General features: G+C 43.6%; 2 protein-coding genes across 4 annotated transcripts in view; one reads left to right on the top strand and one right to left on the bottom strand.

Annotated features, from left to right (window-relative positions):
• The window catches only part of LOC108150391 (mucin-2), a 121,330-nt gene extending 110,079 nt beyond the window's left edge, over positions 1-11,251 (top strand). The window contains exon 5 of the mRNA XM_041710707.1: positions 11,198-11,251. Coding sequence (XP_041566641.1) covers positions 11,198-11,235 — 38 coding nt within the window. The 3' untranslated portion in view covers positions 11,236-11,251. The remainder of the gene's footprint in view (positions 1-11,197) is intronic.
• The window catches only part of LOC108135920 (disheveled-associated activator of morphogenesis 1), a 30,222-nt gene continuing 11,282 nt past the window's right edge, over positions 1,351-20,290 (bottom strand). For 2 of the 3 annotated variants that reach the window (XM_017256864.2, XM_017256862.2), the window contains exons 2-10: positions 7,356-8,276; positions 5,026-5,994; positions 4,768-4,945; positions 3,998-4,693; positions 3,718-3,923; positions 3,494-3,636; positions 3,267-3,428; positions 3,049-3,212; positions 1,351-2,976 (exon numbers count right to left, since the gene is read on the bottom strand). In XM_017256864.2, coding sequence (XP_017112353.1) covers positions 2,072-2,976; positions 3,049-3,212; positions 3,267-3,428; positions 3,494-3,636; positions 3,718-3,923; positions 3,998-4,693; positions 4,768-4,945; positions 5,026-5,994; positions 7,356-7,400 — 3,468 coding nt within the window. In that variant the 5' untranslated portion in view covers positions 7,401-8,276 and the 3' untranslated portion in view covers positions 1,351-2,071. Of the gene's footprint in view, positions 2,977-3,048; positions 3,213-3,266; positions 3,429-3,493; positions 3,637-3,717; positions 3,924-3,997; positions 4,694-4,767; positions 4,946-5,025; positions 5,995-7,355; positions 8,277-18,617; positions 18,638-20,290 lie in introns of those variants that run through there. The other variant, XM_017256863.2, reaches the window with a different exon arrangement.

Genomic DNA, 20,290 nt, shown 5'->3' on the forward strand with positions numbered 1-20,290 from the left:
AAAACAGTCAATCTTATTGCTCTACCTCTTATTTTGGCCAAGTTACAACAAAAGGACGCTTAAGATATTTTTTATTTGTCAAATCTCCAAAATCCCAAAAAAGCACTTAAAATATCGGTTTTTGTATCAAAACCGTGGGAAAAATTGGTCACCAGGTGGAATGTCATACATCGGCGAATTCGTCATTAAATTGCCAATCAAATGGCGTTCTCAGTTAAAAATTTTTCAGATTTTCAATTTTTCGCAAAAAATGATGTACCCCCTTATCAAAAATGCAAAAATTGGTCATAACGTTAATTTTTCAAAAAGTCTATTTTGAAAAATCGATTTTTCTTATTAAAACCAAATAAATGACTCTAAACCGATTGTAGATGGTAGTATAGGTTGCCAGCTGTCCAAAACAGTCAATCTTATTGCTCTACCTCTTATTTTGGCCAAGTTACAACAAAAGGACGCTTAAGGTATTTTTTATTTGTCAAATCTCCAAAATCCCAAAAAAAGCACTTAAAATATCGGTTTTTGTATCAAAACCTTGGGAAAAATTGGTCACCAGGTGGAATGTCATACATCGGCGAATTCGTCATTAAATTGCCAATCAAATGGCGTTCTCAGTTAAAAATTTCAGATTTTAAATTTTTCGCAAAAAATGATGATGTACCCCCTTATCAAAAATGCAAAAATTGGTCATAACGTTAATTTTTCAAAAAGTCTATTTTGAAAAATCGATTTTTCTTATTAAAACCAAATGAATGACTCTAAACCGATTGCAGATGGTAGTATAGGTTGCCAGCTGTCCAAAACAGTCAATCTTATTGCTCTACCTCTTATTTTGGCGAAGTTACAACAAAAGGACGCTTAAGGTATTTTGTATCAAAACCTTGGGAAAAATTGGTCACCAGGTGGAATGTCATACATCGGCGAATTCGTCATTAAATTGCCAATCAAATGGCGTTCTCAGTTAAAAATTTTTCAGATTTTCAATTAAAACGATTTTCAGACCCAATAATCGTCAACCGACCAATTTTACATGTATAATAACTTTCCTTATTTTATAGTTAAAAAATAATATTTAGCCCCAAACTCGACAGCCGACCATTTTACATGTATAGTAACTTTACTATTTTTATAGTAAAAAAATCAATATTAAGCCCCAAAATTCGCCAGTTGTCAAATTTTACATGCATAGCAATATTACTATTTTTATAGTAAAAAAAAAAACAATATTAAGCCCCAAAATTCGCCAGCCGACCAATTTTATATATATAGTAACATTACTATTTTTATAGCTATTAAAAATAATTAACAAAGAAATGTGAAGAGTTTATTTTATTCACAATAAATGTTTATTATAATTTGTTAATTTGTTAAGGTGTAATTATCAATAAAAGATACTGAGGGCACATGTATGTGCAAACTTTTAATGCGCTCTAAAATTTCTGTATGTTCGATGCAAGTACAACTGGATCTCGTGCTAAAAAAAAAAAATTAAAAAAACAAACAATATAGATCTTAATTATGAACATGACTTTATGGCAGGCCGGCGAGCTTCTCCGAACTCAAGAGCGCTTCCATGTGCATTGATTATGCTGCTGAGGGCCGCTTTGGGTTTTACAGGATTGCACTTCGACAAGGATGAAGGCGCACCGAGAAATCGGTTCTATGTATAGCACTAGTTGTGTACAGATAAATAAGCATGGATGCCGTATAGTTGCCAAATACAATTTCAATGGTTTGCTACACATGAATATCCGCTCCACGACGATTAGATTAGTTCATAACAACTCTTTAGACTTTAAATTACAATTAAGTTTTTGTTTGTAAAAATTTGGTTTAACGCTTGCATTAGCCGAGCTTTACGTTTAGATTATGTGCTATATATGTAGGTATATATAATTGTATAATTGTATGCGTACAAATAGTAGATATAAATAATTACAAAGTGTTTTTACCGTGTAAGAAAAAAAATAGTTGCGCGCAGTTATTAATGAAAACTTTACTTTACAGCGGGGTTGGAGCAAGAGGGAAATCTATTTAATCATAATCTTGACCTCTCTAGACCTCCGCCCCGTGCTTACTGGCGCCTTACGGTCCGTTCGCGCTCGCGTCCACTTTCTTCGCGCTGAAGGCTGCCGTGGCGGGGTGGCGAGGTGTGTCCGGTGTTGGCGCCGCCGCCGTTAAGAACGCGCGCTTTGCGCGACCTCTTAAACTTGGCCATGTCCTCGCCAAAGACGTCGCCGGTCCTCAGGGCCGAGATGAGGTCGTCAAACTCGCCCTTATTGACGCCGCCGCCGCCCCTTTCTGGGGAATCCAGACTGCCGGTGGGCGACCCAGACTTGAGACCCAGATTGCGGGCCACACTGCTCATCAGACCGGACTTGTTCTTGCGCTCGATTGTGCGCTTCTTGAGCTCCGCCTCCTGCTTGGCGCGCTTTTCCTCCTCCTCCTGGCGCCGGCGGAAGCTCTCGTTGTCGTGCCGCGCCTCTGCGAATGCGCCGAGGAAGGAGTCGAATATGCCGAAGAACTCATCCGGCTGCAGAACCGATCCGTCCTCGCCGAACAAGCGCACCGCCCGGTCGAAGCGTGTCTTCATGTCCTGAAACTTGTCCTCTAGCTCCGCGAAACGAACCGACGCCTGGGCGTGAAACTCGCGCATCACGGGCAGAAAACGATCACCTTGCTGGGCGGGACCCGAACTTCGGTGGAACTCGATCTCGCGCGCCACATCTGCCAGGCCCGTGCGCAGCATCTGAATGTCCTTGTCCATTTCTCCCAACGACACCTTGGAGGCCTCGCGCACATGAGGAATATCGTCTTCCAGCTTCAGCAGGTCCTTGAACTTGCGCTCGATCACCTGGACGAGATAATGCAGCAGGGTTGTGCCCTTGGCGGCACTGGACTTAGTGTCCGCCAGGCGGTTGAGCGAGGCCAGTCGGAAACCAGAGGCATTTCCGCGTGCCCCGCGGTTCATGTAGTTGCCTGGTGGAATTCAATTCGATTGTGATAATTTGTAAGAGAGGATTAGACAGCTGTCTAGCCAGTGAAGCATACCCAAGGCCAGGACCAGCTCCAAAAGCTTGCGCAGGCGACGGGATCGAGCCACCTCGCGAGAGGCCTCCATCACACTAGTGATGCGGGGGATCAGATCGTTGATCGTCAGCATAAAACGCTTCTTGTAGTGCAGACTTTTCAGTCGTTGCTCGTAGTGGGGGATTCTATAGATGAATGGATGAGTGAATACAGTCACCAACTAATCAAATAAAACTCACTTAGATATCTCGTAGAGGAAGCGATCGGCCCGTGCCAGAGACTCAATGTCCTCACTGTGTTCGTCCAGCAAAGCCCGCTCTTCCGCCGAGGGCGTGAACTTGAGTAGCTGTTCGACCATGTCCAGTTGCAGTTGCTCGTTGCTGTCCATGGAGAGAATGGCTCTGCAATTGGAGTGGTTAGTATATGTTAGTATGGATTGTGAACTACTACTCGTCAACTACTCTACTTTGATATCTCCATGTCGCTCATTTTCAGCTTGCTCAACAGGATCGTACAGTTCTGCGCCCTGCGTCCGTCGATCACCGACAACACCTTCTGCTTGGTCGACTTGCCAGTCACCCGCAAATCCTCGTAGGATCCATCGGTGGCCTGGGAGGGGGAGACGGTCTTAGTAGGGAATGGCATAGGACAGAGCCCCGTATTTTGATTTCGATATCGATTTCGACTCACCGACACCCCGTTCTTTTGGTAGGCCGAGAACAGCTTATCTATTGACTCCAACTCCATGTTGTTGTACAGCTTGCTTTCGTCCAGCTCACTCCACACGGTACCCTGGAGCTTGGCGTCCGGCAGTTTCGACCAGTTGAAGCTTTTTAACGGGTTCGTCGGCTGTGGCACGTTTTTCTTTGGCAGATCCACTTTTGGTGGCGCAGGAGCTGTTGTAGAAGCACCAAAATACAGTTACTGTTAGAGTTATTAGGAACAGAATACACTACGCTATGCAACTCACCCATCGTTTGTGCCATGTTCGGTGGCGGAGGAGGAGCTCCCGGGCAGGGAGGTGGCGGCGGAGGCATCATGGCCGGCGCCATGGGTGGCGGAGGCGGCGGGATGGCCTTGAGCATGGGTGGCGCCGGCGGGGGCGACACAGCCCCATTGCAGCCAGTGAGACCGGCCACCTTCTGGTCGTCGGGTATGCTGCCCTCCGTGACCAGCCGCTCTAGACGAGACCGTTCCTGCTGCTCGTTAAGCAGGCGGTGCTGCAAGTCTTCCGCCCGCATCTCGGCGGTCTGCGCCCGCTGCACCGCCTGCGAGTGCTGCGCGGACTCCTTTTCCAAACGCTCGCGCATGCGCGCCAGACCCGTCTCCAGGTCCTCCTTCTCCTGCATGCGCAGGTCGAGCTCTTGCTCCTTCTTGGCCAGTCGCGACTGCACGTCGAAGTTCTCGCGCTCCAGCTCGTCGGCCCGCTTGCGCGCCTGCGTCAGCTGCTCCTCCTTGACCAACAGACGCACCAGCTTGGCCACGTCGATCTGCAGCGGGGCCACGTCGGGATCGTGGACTGGCGAGTCGGCGGCCAGCTTCAGCTGCTTTCCTAGGTCATCCGGGTCGGGGATAAGGTCACTGCTCGGCCGCTGCTCCACCTGCAGCACAATCTGCTGCACCACGCGGTCTATCAGAAGCCAGTGCTCCGTGCAGTGACCCGTGTCTGTTGGCAGTTGGGGAAGTCGACCGGGATTAGATGGAAGTCCATCAATGAAACCATTGAGAAATTCTACTTACAGGGCAACAGGAGCATATGCTGAAGGAGGGAAAGCATGTGGGGATAGGCGGGCGAGTGGCTGAGCTTGCGGCGCAGCAGGTCGAACATGGTGCCGGCGCTCTTGGTGTCCACGTGCTCCTCATTGAAGCGGCGGGCGAACTCCTTCTCGTCCTCGGCGCGCACCATCTCAAAGAAGTCCTGCAGGAGGTACACGGGTACACGGAATTGTATTGAAGGAAGACCAGCCAGTGGGGATCTTTGTCTTTGCGTGTACTCACCAAATGCCTGTCCAGCGTCTCGTTCTCGTGTGTTCGCAGCTTGTCAATCACGGGCTGGATGCCCAGCATGAGAAACTCGTACCTCAAGTGCAGCCGAAACTCGAGGTTTTCCTGTCCAGGTCCGTAGTTCAGCACCGCATTCACAAACGACATGAGGGCTGTCTTCAGATTGACATTTTCCCTGTACGCGTAGGTCGAGCGGTCCAGGTCGTTGACGATGCTCTGGAAACGGGTTCGCTCCGTGGCGAACTCCTGGAAGTAGAGCATGGCCTGCAGCACCTTGCGATGTCCGCCGGGCACCAGGCACACGGCACCCAGGATCTCCAGGGCGGCGATTTTGGTGCGGATGTTGTCCGCCACCAGGGATCTGGCTATGGTGTCAATGGCCGTTGGATGGGCCAGCACGTGCGCCCGTCCCATCGAGTTGTTCATCAGCGCCTTGATGCAGCCGATGAGACTGGTGTGGAGCGGACTGTTCGCCACCCGGATGTCCAGCTGCAGCAGGAGGTCGAGCAGGGCCGGCAGCCCGTCCAGCTCTACAAATCGCAGCACGAAGCTGTGCGTGGAGGTGCGCAGGGCCGTCTTTAGGGCGTCCACAAAGGCGGCATGACCGTCCAAGCGGTTTCCCAGCTCATGGCTGGGAGAGTCCTCCGGCGAGAGAGATATGTGCACCACCAACTCCTTCAGGCGCTCGATGTAGTGCTCTGCGGTGGGGGGCTGGGTGATGGTCGCCGCATCGGGACCATCGCTTGCATCCAGGGGCAGTTTCCGCGAGCAGTAGATCTGCCACTTCTTCTGCGCGGGCAGGCTCAGCATTGCCTCCTTGTTGGGAGCAGTCAGGTCGAGCTCCTCCACCAGCTCCGCGAACTTTGTGTCCAGCTCATCCACCGACGGCATGGGTTGAGTGGGCGTGAGCGTTTGCAGGGTAAACGCCCCCTCCACCACACAAATCTCGGGCGGCTCATCATCCTGGAACGGAAAAGTCAGAAAAATCGATTAGTGGCCGGTTTAGCAAGCGTCAGCAGCGCGTTTTCAAATGGAGGGCAGAACCCCTCCATGCTGGACAAAGACATTGCCCAACCTCAAGCTAAATGCCTCACCAAGCCAAAAACCAAGACCTAATCCGCCAGCTCGGGAAGCGGTTCTGCTACCTGCTCATGGCAACCATTCAGGCGAACAGTCCAGCCGCTGACTCATTCTTGGTTCTTGGTTTTCTACTTTTGCTGTTTGTTTTTTGAAAAAAGGTTCTGCTAAGTAGTATAATATGTCTATAATGAGTGATTACAGTATTTAAATAGCTGTGGCTTGGTATAAGTACTACTGTAGTTAAGAACAGTAATAACTAAAATAACATGGAATAGCCATAAAACCACTTGCTGTTATTAAAAAAATTAAATTAAAACGACTATATTTCGATTTGTGTGCGTATAAGTTTAAATACAATACAATAAAGCTTTGTCGATGTCCGATTTGAATAAAATTAAAACCATGACTCTGAAATACTAAACCATCACGATATATATAGTACCTGCAATAGAAATAAGACTTTTGGAAGTTTCATTCAAATAGCTTTAAAACTAAGAGACTCGCTTGCGTAGAAACAGACAGACGTGCGGAAAGACGAGCATGGTTAGATCGACTTTGTAAGAATATATATTTTTTATAATGTCGGAAATGTCTTCTTTACTGCGTTGCACTTCTGACTGAAATTATAGTACTCTTTGCAATTTTTTTTTACACAGCTTTATTGGAAATTTAACTAGGCTATTTTGGTAGTATATCACTAAGCAGATCGAATCACCTTAAAAAATAAAGCAAAAAAGTTAAATGTCGATACTTGGAGAATTTATCCACAAACTTGAAGAGTTATGCCGCTTCAAAATTGGGATGCCGTTGGCAAAGATATTTATTGTAGTCTGGCATGGAGCAACATGTAATTCCCAAATTTATACTTCTTTTCGAATCGATTCCAGTCCTCTTGAGCAACTTCGTGCGAAATTTTAAAAATTTGCTGACACAGAATCGGGGAAAGCGGGAGAGGTTGAAAGGAGGGCTTAGGTTGAGGCAGTGCTCGAGTGCCAGCTCCGGTTTCGGTTACCAATCGGGTGTCTGAGTTCCGCACGTGACTTCGCCTTAATGTTTTGCAGGTGTGCTTGAATTTCCATATTTTGGCAGAGTATTCTAATTTGAAGTATATTATTACCTAATTTGTACATGCACGATGAGGGACCTAACAAGTGCTGACCGTGGCTCACAGCACTCTCTGAACTAGCTGCCTTGCCCTAAAGGGGTCTTTGAAACTATCAGTGACAACTTTGGATTCCACCCACCTTGAAGCAGCCGCACCACGCCCTCCTGCCCCTGAACACGGGCATCTTCTTCTTCTGCTGGTGTCTGTAGTGCTTCTGGAGCGGAGTCTCGTTGCTGCTGGCACTGCCTGAAAGCCACTTTCTGAGGCCAAGACTATTGGCGTTGCCGTTGCCGCTGACGTTGCAGTTGCTGTTGCAGTTGCTGTGGCCGTCAAGGTCCTCCTTTAGGCCAAACGGATAGCCGAAGGTGTAGCCTAGTATGTTGTGTGTGTAGAAGGAACCGGCTTCACCGCCCAGGCCATTCTCGTGGTCGGACTGTGACTGTGACTGTTGTTGAGTGCCGTTGACGCTGTCGCGGCTAGTGGCGCTGCGTCCGCTGTACTGATTCCAATAGCGATAGAGCCCGTGAAAGCAGTTGTAGTCACTGAGTAGGCCCTTCCAGTGCTCAAAGTCGAACCGCTCCTGGAAGTTGTTGGACGAGGTGTCGCTGCCGCTGTTGTTGTTGCTGTTGCTATTGTTGTTGCTACTGCTGTTGCTGCTGAGGGGGTGTCCGCTGACGTTGCTGATGCTGCAGCCACTGCTGCTGATGGGCAGGGTGGCGGTGCTGCCCTGGCTTAGGTCACTGCCGCTGTTTAAGCTGGTGATGGACACCAAGCTGCTGTTCTTGTAGCTGCTGGAGTTGCCTGTGCTGCTGGTCTTGGCGGCGTCACTGGTTATTGTTATCTTGGTCACTCCAGCCGCACTGCTTGTGGTTGCAGTTGCTGCTGCTCCTCCTCCTCCTACTCCCACTCCGCCATTGACGGCAATGCAGTTGCTGTTCAGACCGGTCACAGATGCGGTGGACTTCTCTAGAGTGCTCTCTGGACTTGGTTGCAGTATCTTTCTGCTGGCACTGTGCGTGTCCTGCTCATTGATGCACACGCTGGAACTCCCCTGTAGTGTCTGCAAGCAGAAAGAGAAGAAAGAAGATTAGTCGCAATTTTGCGCAAGTATTGTCCCACCCACAACATTGTGACAGCCCGCTAATGCCAACTGACAGGCCGAGGTGTCGGGCCAGACAAATGTCCGTCAACGCCAGCCGCCTAATGCCAAAGCAACAGCATAAAGCACCCAACAACCCAACAACCCAACAAGCAGCCAACCAGCCAACCAGCCAACCGAGCCAAGAAAACAAAACCAAGTCATGGCAAGACCAGACAAACAGCCCAACGACGGGCCAAGAACGCAAATGCAATCGCAGTTGCACATTTGTTTCATCCATGGTCTTAACTCAACCAAATCACTCTAATTTCTAATGTGGCCATCGACTCATGGGCTGGCTAATTTAATTTCGAGAAACAGTTTTTTCGAAAATGCTAAAACCACGTCCTAAAAATTTTATATTTATAAGCAATCACATACATTTTATTCAAAAACAAGAAAGCAAGCAAACTTCGGCAAGCCGAAGTTCATATACCCTTGCAGCTATTTCAAAAACTAAATACTCTTTAAAACGTTAAAATTATGATTTACTTGCGTGCATGTTTAAAAACATTGAAGCTATAATGATTTGCAGCTTAATTATTCGATAGTTCCTAGGGCGGCTATACGATTGTTCCTATGAAAGCTATATGCTATAGTCGTCCGATTTTGATGAAATTTAAATTACTAATTATTATTAATATATCTCGAGGAACTAACAAAAAAATTAAAAAACATCAAAGTTACAATTTGTTTTATTTATTTTTATGATTGTTCCTATGGGAGCTATATGCTATAGTCGTTCGATTTTGATGAAATTCAAATCGTAATTCTGAAATATTTAACCATTACTATATCTCGAAGAACTAAAAGAAAAATTTAAAAACAGCAAAGCTATAATTTTCCGATTGTTCCTAAGGGAGCTATATGCTATAGTCGTCCGATTCGGCTCGGACAGACGGACATGGCTAGATCGACTCTCCTAGTGATGCTGATCAAGAATATATATACTTTATAGGGTCGGAGATGTCTCCTTCACTGCGTTGCAAACTTCTGACTGAAATTATAATACCCTCTGCAAGGGTATAATAAGCAACAACTTTCAAGTTACTTTATTTCCCTTAGAAAATAATCATAATTCGACAATAAAAACACTAAATTAAAAATACTTACGATTATTTTTGGTCCCTGATATTATTTCTTATTTAATTCTATCAGAGACAACTTCAAATTTGTCTGGTACCCACAAGATACAGAGCAGAAATCGTCATATTCTGCAGCACTTAATTCGAACCATGCATTTCTACCCCATTTCCACTGGCAACTACAGATTTTCGTGGGTTTGTTGTTTCTGTTTGCGGACGCGCGTGGGGTACTCTTATGGCGAAAAATAAACCGAGAAACAAACAAAATTACAACTGTTGTCAAATTGTTGGATCTGTCATAAGTCTGTCTACGATCCGTGTTGCAACTGCTGCAGAACCGAAATTGAATTCATGTTGAGAGCAGAGCCAAGCTTTCCCTTCCCATGTTGTTGTTATGCAAATTGTGAATAGTGAATTGTAATCGCAGTGCATACTCCGCACTCCACAGTCCATGCACTCAATGGCGTTTTCATGGGGCCCACTTAAGACGTAATCGAGGAGCGTACAGGGGCACCAGTACCAACCACATTATGCCGATGATTTTCATTTGCCTTCATTACGCCCCTTACCCGTTCCGAGTGAGTGGAATCCGATTTGGAGTCAGAGCTGGAATTGGTATTGGTATTCGAATTGGAATTTGAATCTCGGAAAATGCGCGCGCCTGGCTCGTCCGACTTGCTCCATGGCTTGGGTAATCTGTAGCTGGCGCTGCTGATTTTTTGATTTGTCAAAGCGAGTAGTGCATAATCAACAGCCATCAATCAATCAGCGAACAGGTTTGGTGGGACGGCATTCTAACTCCAATCTCCGACACCAAAGGATTACCATTAATACTGAGCGTCTAAAAACAGTCTCCGAATTGGTTTAAATGAACTTCAATTTTGTTTGCCAATCCGAATAACTATAAAAGTTACTTCAGGGTTAAGGTTATATCCAGAAAATACGAATAATGCGCTTTAGCCGAGTTCTGCCTTCTTAGACTTTGAGATTCGTGCATGTGATCTTGAACTTAAATTCCTCTTTTCGAATGTGGTTTGTATTAACTTTAATATTTATTCAGAAAATGAGTGTGCTCCACATTCTCCACTTGGGGTCACAATGTTTGCTTGGCTTGCTCTACTCTAGTCGGGCTCACGCAGCCCCTCCTGTGGATCATTTCGGATGCAGTAGTTCCAGTTGCCAATTGGGGCCTGAAGCCAGCTGCTTTGACAGCCTCTGTCTTGGCTGTTTCGCTCGTCTGTCGTCTGTCTGTTGTCTTGTCTCCGCTGCTGTCGTCGGCGTCTCAAATCAGGCCAATGCTTTTGCTTCAGTCTTAGCTTCTCAGTTCGTGTCACTGCAAATAGACTCCGCTCCGTCCCAGCCTCTATCTCTACATGCATCTGGTTCTCTGATCTCAGACTGGGTCGCAGCCACCAATCGGCTGTGTGGGCCTGCTCCCATAATTAATTTCGCGCTTTGCTGACTCGATTTCGGATGCAGCTCACAGTTATAGTTAACATTTATTACAATTTCAATAAAAGTGTCATTTGACCTAAGTATAAAAAATCAAAAGAGCATCATTGATTAAATTTTTAGAAATTATACTCTTAAAGTGAATATCGTATTTAAGCCAATACAAATACTAAACAACTTTCCCCAAAGCATGGAGATTAAGTTGTTGTACTTAATTATAACAAAAGCTCGATAGATTACTTTTTATATATTATATTATATTTTTCTATTGATTTTGAAACTTTATTAATTTTGAAATATTTCCAGGGTGGCCCTCCTTTCTCTTGCATTCCGCTCTGGTTTAGCCAGACTTGATGACTCAGGCACTCGCGAATTTTTCCCACCTGCCGCAGCCACGCCCATGCAGTTGGGGCAAATGCACTTCCGAATACACCCACTAACACACCAGGTGAACGGAGTCTCGTAATAACTTCATAAGGCTGAAACAGAAATGGAAGTGTGGCAAATGGACGACGACGACGACGACTGGCATCGGGGCCAGGAAGTGTTAGCGATCATGGAATTAATTTGGTGGGACCGGCGGGGATCTCGCCGACTCGCCAGTTCATGTTCATCCAACAGCTGTGTTGCCCTTTGCTTGAACGACCGAACGAAAATCTATCAAACGGCGCGCAAGCTGCATTAAAAACAAAAACGAAAATAAAAAACAAGTTTTTCCGCATGCCCGGAAAAAAAATGCAAAAAACGCACACACACACACACCTGGCAGCTAGAAACTTTTCCTTTTTGGCACAACGCAGCCTCAGCATCAACATAAGCTCATCTTTACCTACTTTTCAGGCACTTTGTGGGGTGGACGCTTGGTTAATTATCGATGCGTTCCACGGGCAGGAGGTGGAGTAGTTGTGCAGACATCAATCATACGTAGCGTTGCCCGCTTTCCCCGCCGGCAACAGCCAAGCACTTGCAACTGCAATTTCGGCTTTGTCGCACAGTACACAAATACTCATAATAACCAACTAGCGAAAGCGGTCAGGGATTCACTGTGAAATAGGGCCCCTGGAGTAAGATATTGTGACATTTGATTTGCAGTTGTCATTTAATTGCCAGCATTTTTAGCGCTTTTGTCAGTGCGGAATAAATATTGCCAAATGCCATTTTCTCGTTTTGTGTTAGGGGGAGAGCTGCTCTATGTTCTATCTTCGCAGCGGTAATCAAAGCTTATACAGCGACGGTTGTGTTATATTATAATATTGTATATTAGTTATCTAAGATAAAGCGTAGTGGAAGATTCCGGTGCGCCTAACTAGAGTTTCTAGATAGAAAAGGTTAAATGACAAGATCGTGCTATTAATAGGCAACAAGATTTAAGGGGAAACCTTATATATCGGGTGGAAAAATCGATTTTTTGAAAATAATTTTAATTGATTTTACAGCTATTCAAGAATATACCTTTTATTATTAAAGACGATATCTTTATTTTTGTTTATTTCTACCACTTTTAGAAAAAGTCGTAAGTTATATTTATATACAATTTTTATGTATCTAAAACTTTAAACGCGTTTTTCTTGAAACTCCGTTTTTTGATTTTGTGTTCACTGTGTTTTGTGTTCATTGAGAACGCTGTATTAAACATATTCATGCTTTTCCATAGCTCATTAAAAAAAAAAAATAATTGTGTTTAATGTGACATTAAGTGTTTTTTGAACATTTTAATTTTCATATTTTTTTTTTTTGTTTCAAAAGAAAATTTAGAGCGCAGCGTTAAATCCAATGTTAAAAATGTTTTTTTGTTCTGTAAACATTTTTGTAAAAGAATTTGGAGTACGTAATAATATAAATTATTCAAGGTTTGAATATTTGGCTATATATATACACAGCTATAAAGTGTAACCAAAAAATGTGTAGTGAACGATCCCCAACTCCCAGAGCTGAAAATGCGGAACTCGCTCCCCACAAAAGGCCTTTGGGCTTCAGCCCACACGGCGGAGGCGATCCATGGGATACATGGGTGAGCAGCCGCAGATACAGATACTTTTGGAGCGCTGCAGCGAGACGGTTAGACAATAAATTTGTTGGTGCTATTACTCATTAAGTGTATGCGATTATTTTATATTTTTTTGTGGCCGATTGGTGCCAGTAGCAACACAACGAAAACAAAAACAGCAACAATAGACAACGCTGGCGCTGGACCGTGGTGAAGGTGTTGTAAGGTGTTGTTTACATGCAGTGTTGGGATAGGTACTAGCATTTTTTACACAGGTTATGTACACGATATTTGCGAAAATAAATACCTAGGCAAGGTAAAAGGTATTCCAGGGCAGCAAAGCTCTGAAATTGAGTTAAGCAACACGAAGAGAAATAAATGTAATCGAGTAATCGGGCATGCAGGTGCTAACATTATATTACACAAGTCCAACCTCTTCACCCAATTGGCCCCCTTATGAGCCACCGCATTTGCATGTTGCTCCGAGGAAGATGGAAACCGAACAGTGGGCTGGAAAACAGGGATCCGCAACATGGGGGTGGTTTTTCACAATGCCTATTATGCGACAAAAGCTAGAGCTGTTTTTTGATCACACTTAAAAGAACAGACTTTGCAAGAAAAAGAGATTTAGAAGCTGATCTTCGCTAAACCACTCTGTTTTTTTCTTTTAAACTAAAAAATCTGCGTTTCATTGAATGTTAATTGCTCAAGAGAAAAGTGTGGAAATCGAGACATGTCGAGCACATTTTACATTTTAGGCTATGGAACTGTCACGGGAAAACATTGGTCAAGAAATAGCCGAAAAAAAACGGAACAGTTAGTTTAGGGGGTATTTAATATCTCCTATCGGTGACAATTTTGACTTGTTCCACATGCATTTGTGGCCATAAAGCTTTGTTGAATCTGACAAACGAATTTGAGATACGTTATCCAGCTCGCAGGCTACTTGTTCTTGTCTGGCTTGTTGGGCCTTGCCTCTAGCTGCGTTCTTTAATCTCAAGAAATGTAGCCTACCAATTCAGCTAACAAACTGCCTCCTTCCCCTCTAACAACCAACAAGAGTCTGCAATCTAAGACTCTTTTACATTTCGGCCAACTGCGCTGCTGGTTGGTATTCGGTTTATCTAACGTTCGATATTTCTATCCGAATAGGCGACCCCTCGGCCTGGCAACTTGGTCAGCCTGAGAATTTATGGCAAAAAGTTTGGTTGCCTATGCCGAGGTGGGTGCAGCAGTTTCCACTTAAATGAGTAAAGGTAAATCTCTAAAAACCCGCTAAATGCCAGTAGTGGGGCTAATGAAAAATGTACAAAAAAAACGTATGCAAAAAGTGGAAGTGTTTTAACGCCGGTCTAAAACAACGATCGGCTATCATCTCCTGCTGCGGGCATAAACTTTCACTAAGCAAACCGATGAAGTTGTCGCCGTTGTACGAGGCGTTGTTGCTTTGGATTGTGGTCGTTGCGGGTCAGCAACAACAGAGGATCGATTGCCCTGCCTATTGTCCCTGTCCAACCCGTTGTCTCCCGCCCATGACACCATGTCAACGGTCAGCGCTCATCGTTGGTCGGCTTTGTTTTGCTTTTTTGGTTTTTGCTTTTGGCTGACAATCATCGGCGAAACAGCTACGAAAAACAGAAAAACAGAGAGCCCAATCAACATCTCGGCGAACAAGTTGTTAACGAATTGGCAAAGTGCTTTTTAATTGTGATAACAACGATCGCGCCATCGAAACCAAACCCAAACAAAAATAAAAAAAAAGTAAAATGATGAGTGTCGTCGAGGTTGATGGAGGATGACTGCCAAAATGGAAAGTCAAGTGCAATTGCCAGCTAAGAATGTGCAGATTTAATCGAAAATGCAGACGGAACAGGAAGTTGCGATTATTGGAAGTCAAACTCGACCTCAGATCGGCCATAAATCAAGAAATATTTATAAAATTATCGTTGGTGGAGAGGGATGGAGGAATGGGTTGAATTAGGGAATGTATGACTGACCTCTGATCTCAGCCGAACGCTCCGATCGGTACACTCCTCCTTTCGATCGGACCATAGAGCAGAATTTTATTATTGAGTGTATATGTAGTAGTCGCCTTCACACACGTTACCACGTGGACGGCCAGTCGTGAAAGCACTAGTAATAGTCCTGCAGGAAGGCGACTTCTCGCTCAAATTATTTCCCCTTAAGCCCAAGTTGTATTAACATTATTTTGAGTCACCTTCAGCACTTCAAGGAAACATTTACCTGGGCCCGACGCTGAATGAAGCTTTGAGCGAAACCGAAACTTAATCTGGGACTGGCAATACGACTGACATTTAAAGTTTAAGAGGCCACGAAATGTGCGCTGAAAATGTGCTCGGGGAGGGGCCTTCGCCCCGGGGTGTCCCATCGGCAGATATTGGTACTGGCGGGTAATTATAGACCAATAATGGGCCTAATTGGCCAACTGGGGATACCGAAACATTGCTCTACGAGTCACTGGCAAGGGGGAAGTGGTTCAGATTGACTATTAGCAGATGGACTCGCAGCGGCCTTCAGACTCCGGCAGAAGACGGAAGAACCTAAAGCCGCTTTGAAGGCTTCGAGACTTTTACTAAAGCCAAGTCCGAGGAGGGCAAGGGGAAGTCGACTCAAAGTGCAGCAATAAATTAACACATTTTTCCGTAATGCCGCCGACTTCAAGCTAGCTACAAAATGCGCTTGGCGATCGGGATTAGGAGTTGAGTTCTATATGTATGTTCACATCGGGGAAGCACTTACTTATAGGCAGGCAGGCAGCTGAAGTCATGCAGTACACCCCCAAGTGATCCACTTTGCGGAACGGAGACAAGGAAACCAGTTTGCGAATACAAATCCAGCAAGATCTAAATGAGTCTGTCGGCGGTATCTATAAGATACATGCCCGCCGCTTAATTCTTTTGGCCTGGGTTTTTCTATACTCCCTCTGTGTTTCTAGTGCTTTGTGCCTTTTTTTTCTTCGTGACATTTATTCCGCATTCTTGCAATTTGATTTAGGCTTGGTGTCAGCGCTGTAACTAACATAGTTGAAGCTGCAACAGGTTCGGCCGAAATCGTGCAAAATTCTTTTCTGAGTGGAGTTTGCGAAACCAGCTACCAAAAGCCTCAAGCTAGAGCTAAAGTCCTATAGGAATTTGGAACTTGGAATTTGGAATTTGGCTTGCACTACAAAGTGTTTTTTAGGAAATTGAAATATTTTTTCAAAATTTTAATAATAATAAGGCAAATATTTTAATGTATATTTAAACGCGTTTTTTTCGAAATTGGCTATCTAAACGTTGGTAAGCATTAAAAATACATTTAATTAATTAATTTGGTTTTGTAGATTATTTGTTATTAAAAACTTACAGAAATGAAAACGGCAATAATAACTATCACTTACTATTAATAGTTTCACCATAATTTTGCATTTATTTTGGGTTTGTCATTTTCCGCAATAATTTTCTTTTTCTTAGCTTGGCAACTTGAAAAATTGCCACTTTACAGCCCGGTAATTTGTTATTAGGGCGCGGGAAAGTGGAGGCGGCACTTGGCACTTGTCCGAAAAGTGTCGCTGGATTTTGAAAATGTTTATTTCGGTGGCTTACGTAAAGCAAGACATCGAAAAGTCTTTTGCAGGCCTTAAAAGCTAACCAGCAAACAACACCACTACAACGACAACAATTGTTGTGCAATTTATCTTTATTTAATTGAACTTTTACTTTCGTCGTCGGTGCTGCTACTGCTGATCGTTTTGTTGTTGTTGTGCTCCTCGAACGCGTTTCATAAATTGCAAATAATTTTTCAACCAAAATCAACCAGGTACAAAAAAATAAAAAGAGAATAATCGAAAAACGCAAAAGAGATATTCAGGCGGATCAGGCACTTACAAAAATATTGCTTAAGAGTGTGTTCGATTGGAAGTTCGATTCACATATAGATGGCGAGGTATGTTGGGTATGCTAATCCGGTAAATCAATTGATGTGTGCCGCAGGCGATTATAAAAAATCGGTATAAATTATTAATTCAAAACAATGCAAAGCCAAAGACCCAAAACGCAAAAGCAAAAGCCAAACGAAAACGAAAACGAAGCCGAAAAAAGTAAAGCCGGCAACAGAAAGAAATTTTTAAGAAAACCCACAAGCCACAAAAAGAAGAAAAATCTCATGCACAGCGGCCACAAACAAGTTTCTTTTTCTCTCATTCACCTTTGCGTTGGCCATTTAATTTGCCTAAACGAGCAGGGGGCGGTATTGGGGGTAAATGCCAAAATAATTGATGCCTGCACCTTATCAATACCACGGAAATAAGCCACAGATCAGGTCACTCCGGCTGGGTGTTGGTAATTGATTTTAATCGAAGATGTTAAGTCCGGCATAATCTTTTTGTTTTCTTTCTAACTAGACGGTTAAATTGACTCCTGTCAAGAAGCTGCAAGTAAATATTCGTATTTTAAATACATAATCCAATGCAGTTCATTTTTCGCTTTAATAAAATATGATCAGACATACATTGACACCCATTGTTGTTTTATAAAACAAGCCAGAAAATGGAGTTAAATGGAGTTTGATTTGTGGCTTTTCATTGCAATGCTGCTACAAACTCTAGCTTTTTGGACAACCTTTGTTTAATTGTAATGTTCCATCTTAAGATCATTTTGAGCAATTTTTTGAATTGAGAGACCAATAAAATAGTTTAACCTTCCAAGCAAATACAATTTTCCAACAAAAATTCCATCGAACAATTTATGCCCTTTCACATTTCCTCCGGTAACCCGAGAGATCCCAAACTTCATAAATTCTCCCAGTAAGTGGAAATCCATCAGTCAGCACTGACCGACGAATGCGTTTCATTAATTTCACTTGTTTGACACGTGCCTCCGATCACTGCGATCCGATCGCCGATTGCTGATCACTGATCTCCCATTTCTCCGAGATCTGTAGAAAGCAAAAGTTTGTGTTAACCAAAGCTCAAAACCAAAGACCAAGTATCTTGACCCTCATTAACTCAAGTAAGCCGCCAAAGCATTCGCAAAAAAAAAAAAAAAAAAAAAAAAACTAAAATAAAATAAAAAAATGAATATCACAAGGAAAACTTGAAATATACAGTTTCAGTTTTTATTTCAGTTTCAGCTGGGATTTTTCAGTTTGGGGATGGGAATACCAATCTGAGCGCTGCAATTAACATACGAAATGTATTTAAATTCAATTTTTATTTCGAACGCGGTGACCAACTCCTCTTGGCTTCTTGGCGAATGTTTTCACTTTCTTTCGGCATCCGAAAACTCCGAGTCTGCAGTCTGGGCATCCGCCGGCAACCTGTTTTGGCCTGACTGACTGCCCGCTTACCATGATTATTGTGATTATAGGCTGGCGATTGAGGGGGAAACTCTTTGGTTCGAGACCAAGCGAAACCCCCAAAACACACAAATTGAAAAGGAAAGTAAAAGTGTTTATCGAAAAGAGGGGAAAACAAAGCAGAAGATCGCATAGATCGTGATGTCCCCGTCCCGCATTTCCTAGCACCCCGTGCCGCTTTTCCCGTCCGTTTAACGCCGTAAATTAAGTTGGCAATTTCATTTTTTGTTTAACGGTGAAATTTGCCTGACAAAGAGACTCCTGACCAACCGTGAGTGTAAGTGTGCGGATTCCCCCTCCTCACGAGTGGTGCATCGAGCGAGGGAAATCGAGTTTGCCCTAAGACCATTGTCCACGCCGATCTCTCCCAGAATCCTTGCTCACCTTGTTTTTTACATACACTTGCACGTCCACTTCTACTGCCATTTCGATCTTTCCATCCCAGAACTCGGGTCTCAACTGGAACAAATCTTAGGTTAAGACACTTATCTTATCCGACTTCTGCCAAAACACACTTTTATTTGCCTTGCTTTGCCTGTTTACACTCCTCATTTTTAGACTGACAATGTGATATAAAAACAAAACAGATAAATAGATAGTCGGAGAAAGATTCATAGAAGTAACGGCGGCGGGAAACCTTATCACAGTAGATGGGCAAATACAAAGATTCAAATTGGTTAAGAAAAAAATCCGAATTTTGCTCTTATTCGGTGCAAATTTCTAAGCTGTAAATTTACAGGTGAAAGTTGATTTTGATTTAAAATAAAAATTCGCCATCAAGGTTATAGCATATTTAATTTTTTAGCAATTATATTCCTTGTTGTTTAGTTTTTTTTTAAATATTAAATCTATGAAAAGCTATTTGATTGAAAACAACGACCTTGATGATTTCTTTCGTTTTATTTGTAATTCTCTTTTATATTTTTATACTCCCACTCCAATTCCTAGACTGATTGGCGCTCTATCTTTGCTTATTGTTGTCCGGGGCTTCTTTTAATTGTTCGACATACGCGTTATCAGCTATCAGCTGGTCTTCTAGATGGCCACTTTCACTTGCCAAAAGACGCAAACAAACATATAATGTATTTCCAGTTGATTAGCCGGGTCAGCCACGGCTAGTTCATGTCCGCATAAATTTCAATTTCAATCTCAGACCGACTCTGGAAAGTTTCGGCGCGTAGGTGGCCCGCAAATGGATCGCATTACATGCAGACACTTTTGTATCTTTTGGCATTAGGTTTGATTAAGTAAGTCAAACAAGACGGCCAGCTGAAGTAGAGTGGTCTTTGAGTCGAAGTCCGAGTGGATTGGACCGTGCTGGAGTGGGGTCTTCGCATGGAAATCAGGCAGAGACAGGAAGTTATTACAGTGCCCCCGCCTCTTGAACAGACTTTTTCCAGTCTAGTTTTGGTCATGTGCTGGTGCCTGGTTTCGTTTGCTTACGCAGCGATTCATTAGCATTATAAGGCTTCCGTATTTGGATTCCGAAAATCCATATAGTATGCGCGAGGCCTATGCTGGTTTAGTTATATGGGTCAGAGCTTCCCGTAACTGCGGAGCGATGTGAATCCGTTATCGAGAATCAGCTTTCTTTGATGTGGTCACCACGAACGAGAGACGTCATGACCTTGGCGGTCTGTCTAGGATTTTCTATAGTATGGATTACGGCGTCTACGATATATTCTATTGTGGCATCGGAAAAACAAAGCAAACAAACAACAAAACAATATTTCCAAATACAGATAATACCAAAAAATCAATAATATATATCTTTAATCTGTGCCTTAATCGTCGAATACCTCCATAAATTTAGGTTAAGTCACCGAATAACTCTATAATGGTTTTTTTTTTTTTTTAATTTTTTCTAATTTTCACCACGTGTAGGTAAATTTGGTGTACCTAATATATTTTAATAGGTATATGTGTTACATATTTGTAGCTTGAATATATGTAAGTACATATGTGCAGTCCAACTTCTATAATTCCAACTTTTGCCAAAGCAAAATTTCAAGTCCCAGAGACTTCTAGATAGAAAACAAATATTTTATACTTTTGAC

Source organism: Drosophila elegans, unplaced genomic scaffold (genome assembly GCF_018152505.1).
Source record: "Drosophila elegans isolate 14027-0461.03 unplaced genomic scaffold, ASM1815250v1 contig_149, whole genome shotgun sequence".
Classification (NCBI taxonomy): domain Eukaryota; kingdom Metazoa; phylum Arthropoda; class Insecta; order Diptera; family Drosophilidae; genus Drosophila; species Drosophila elegans.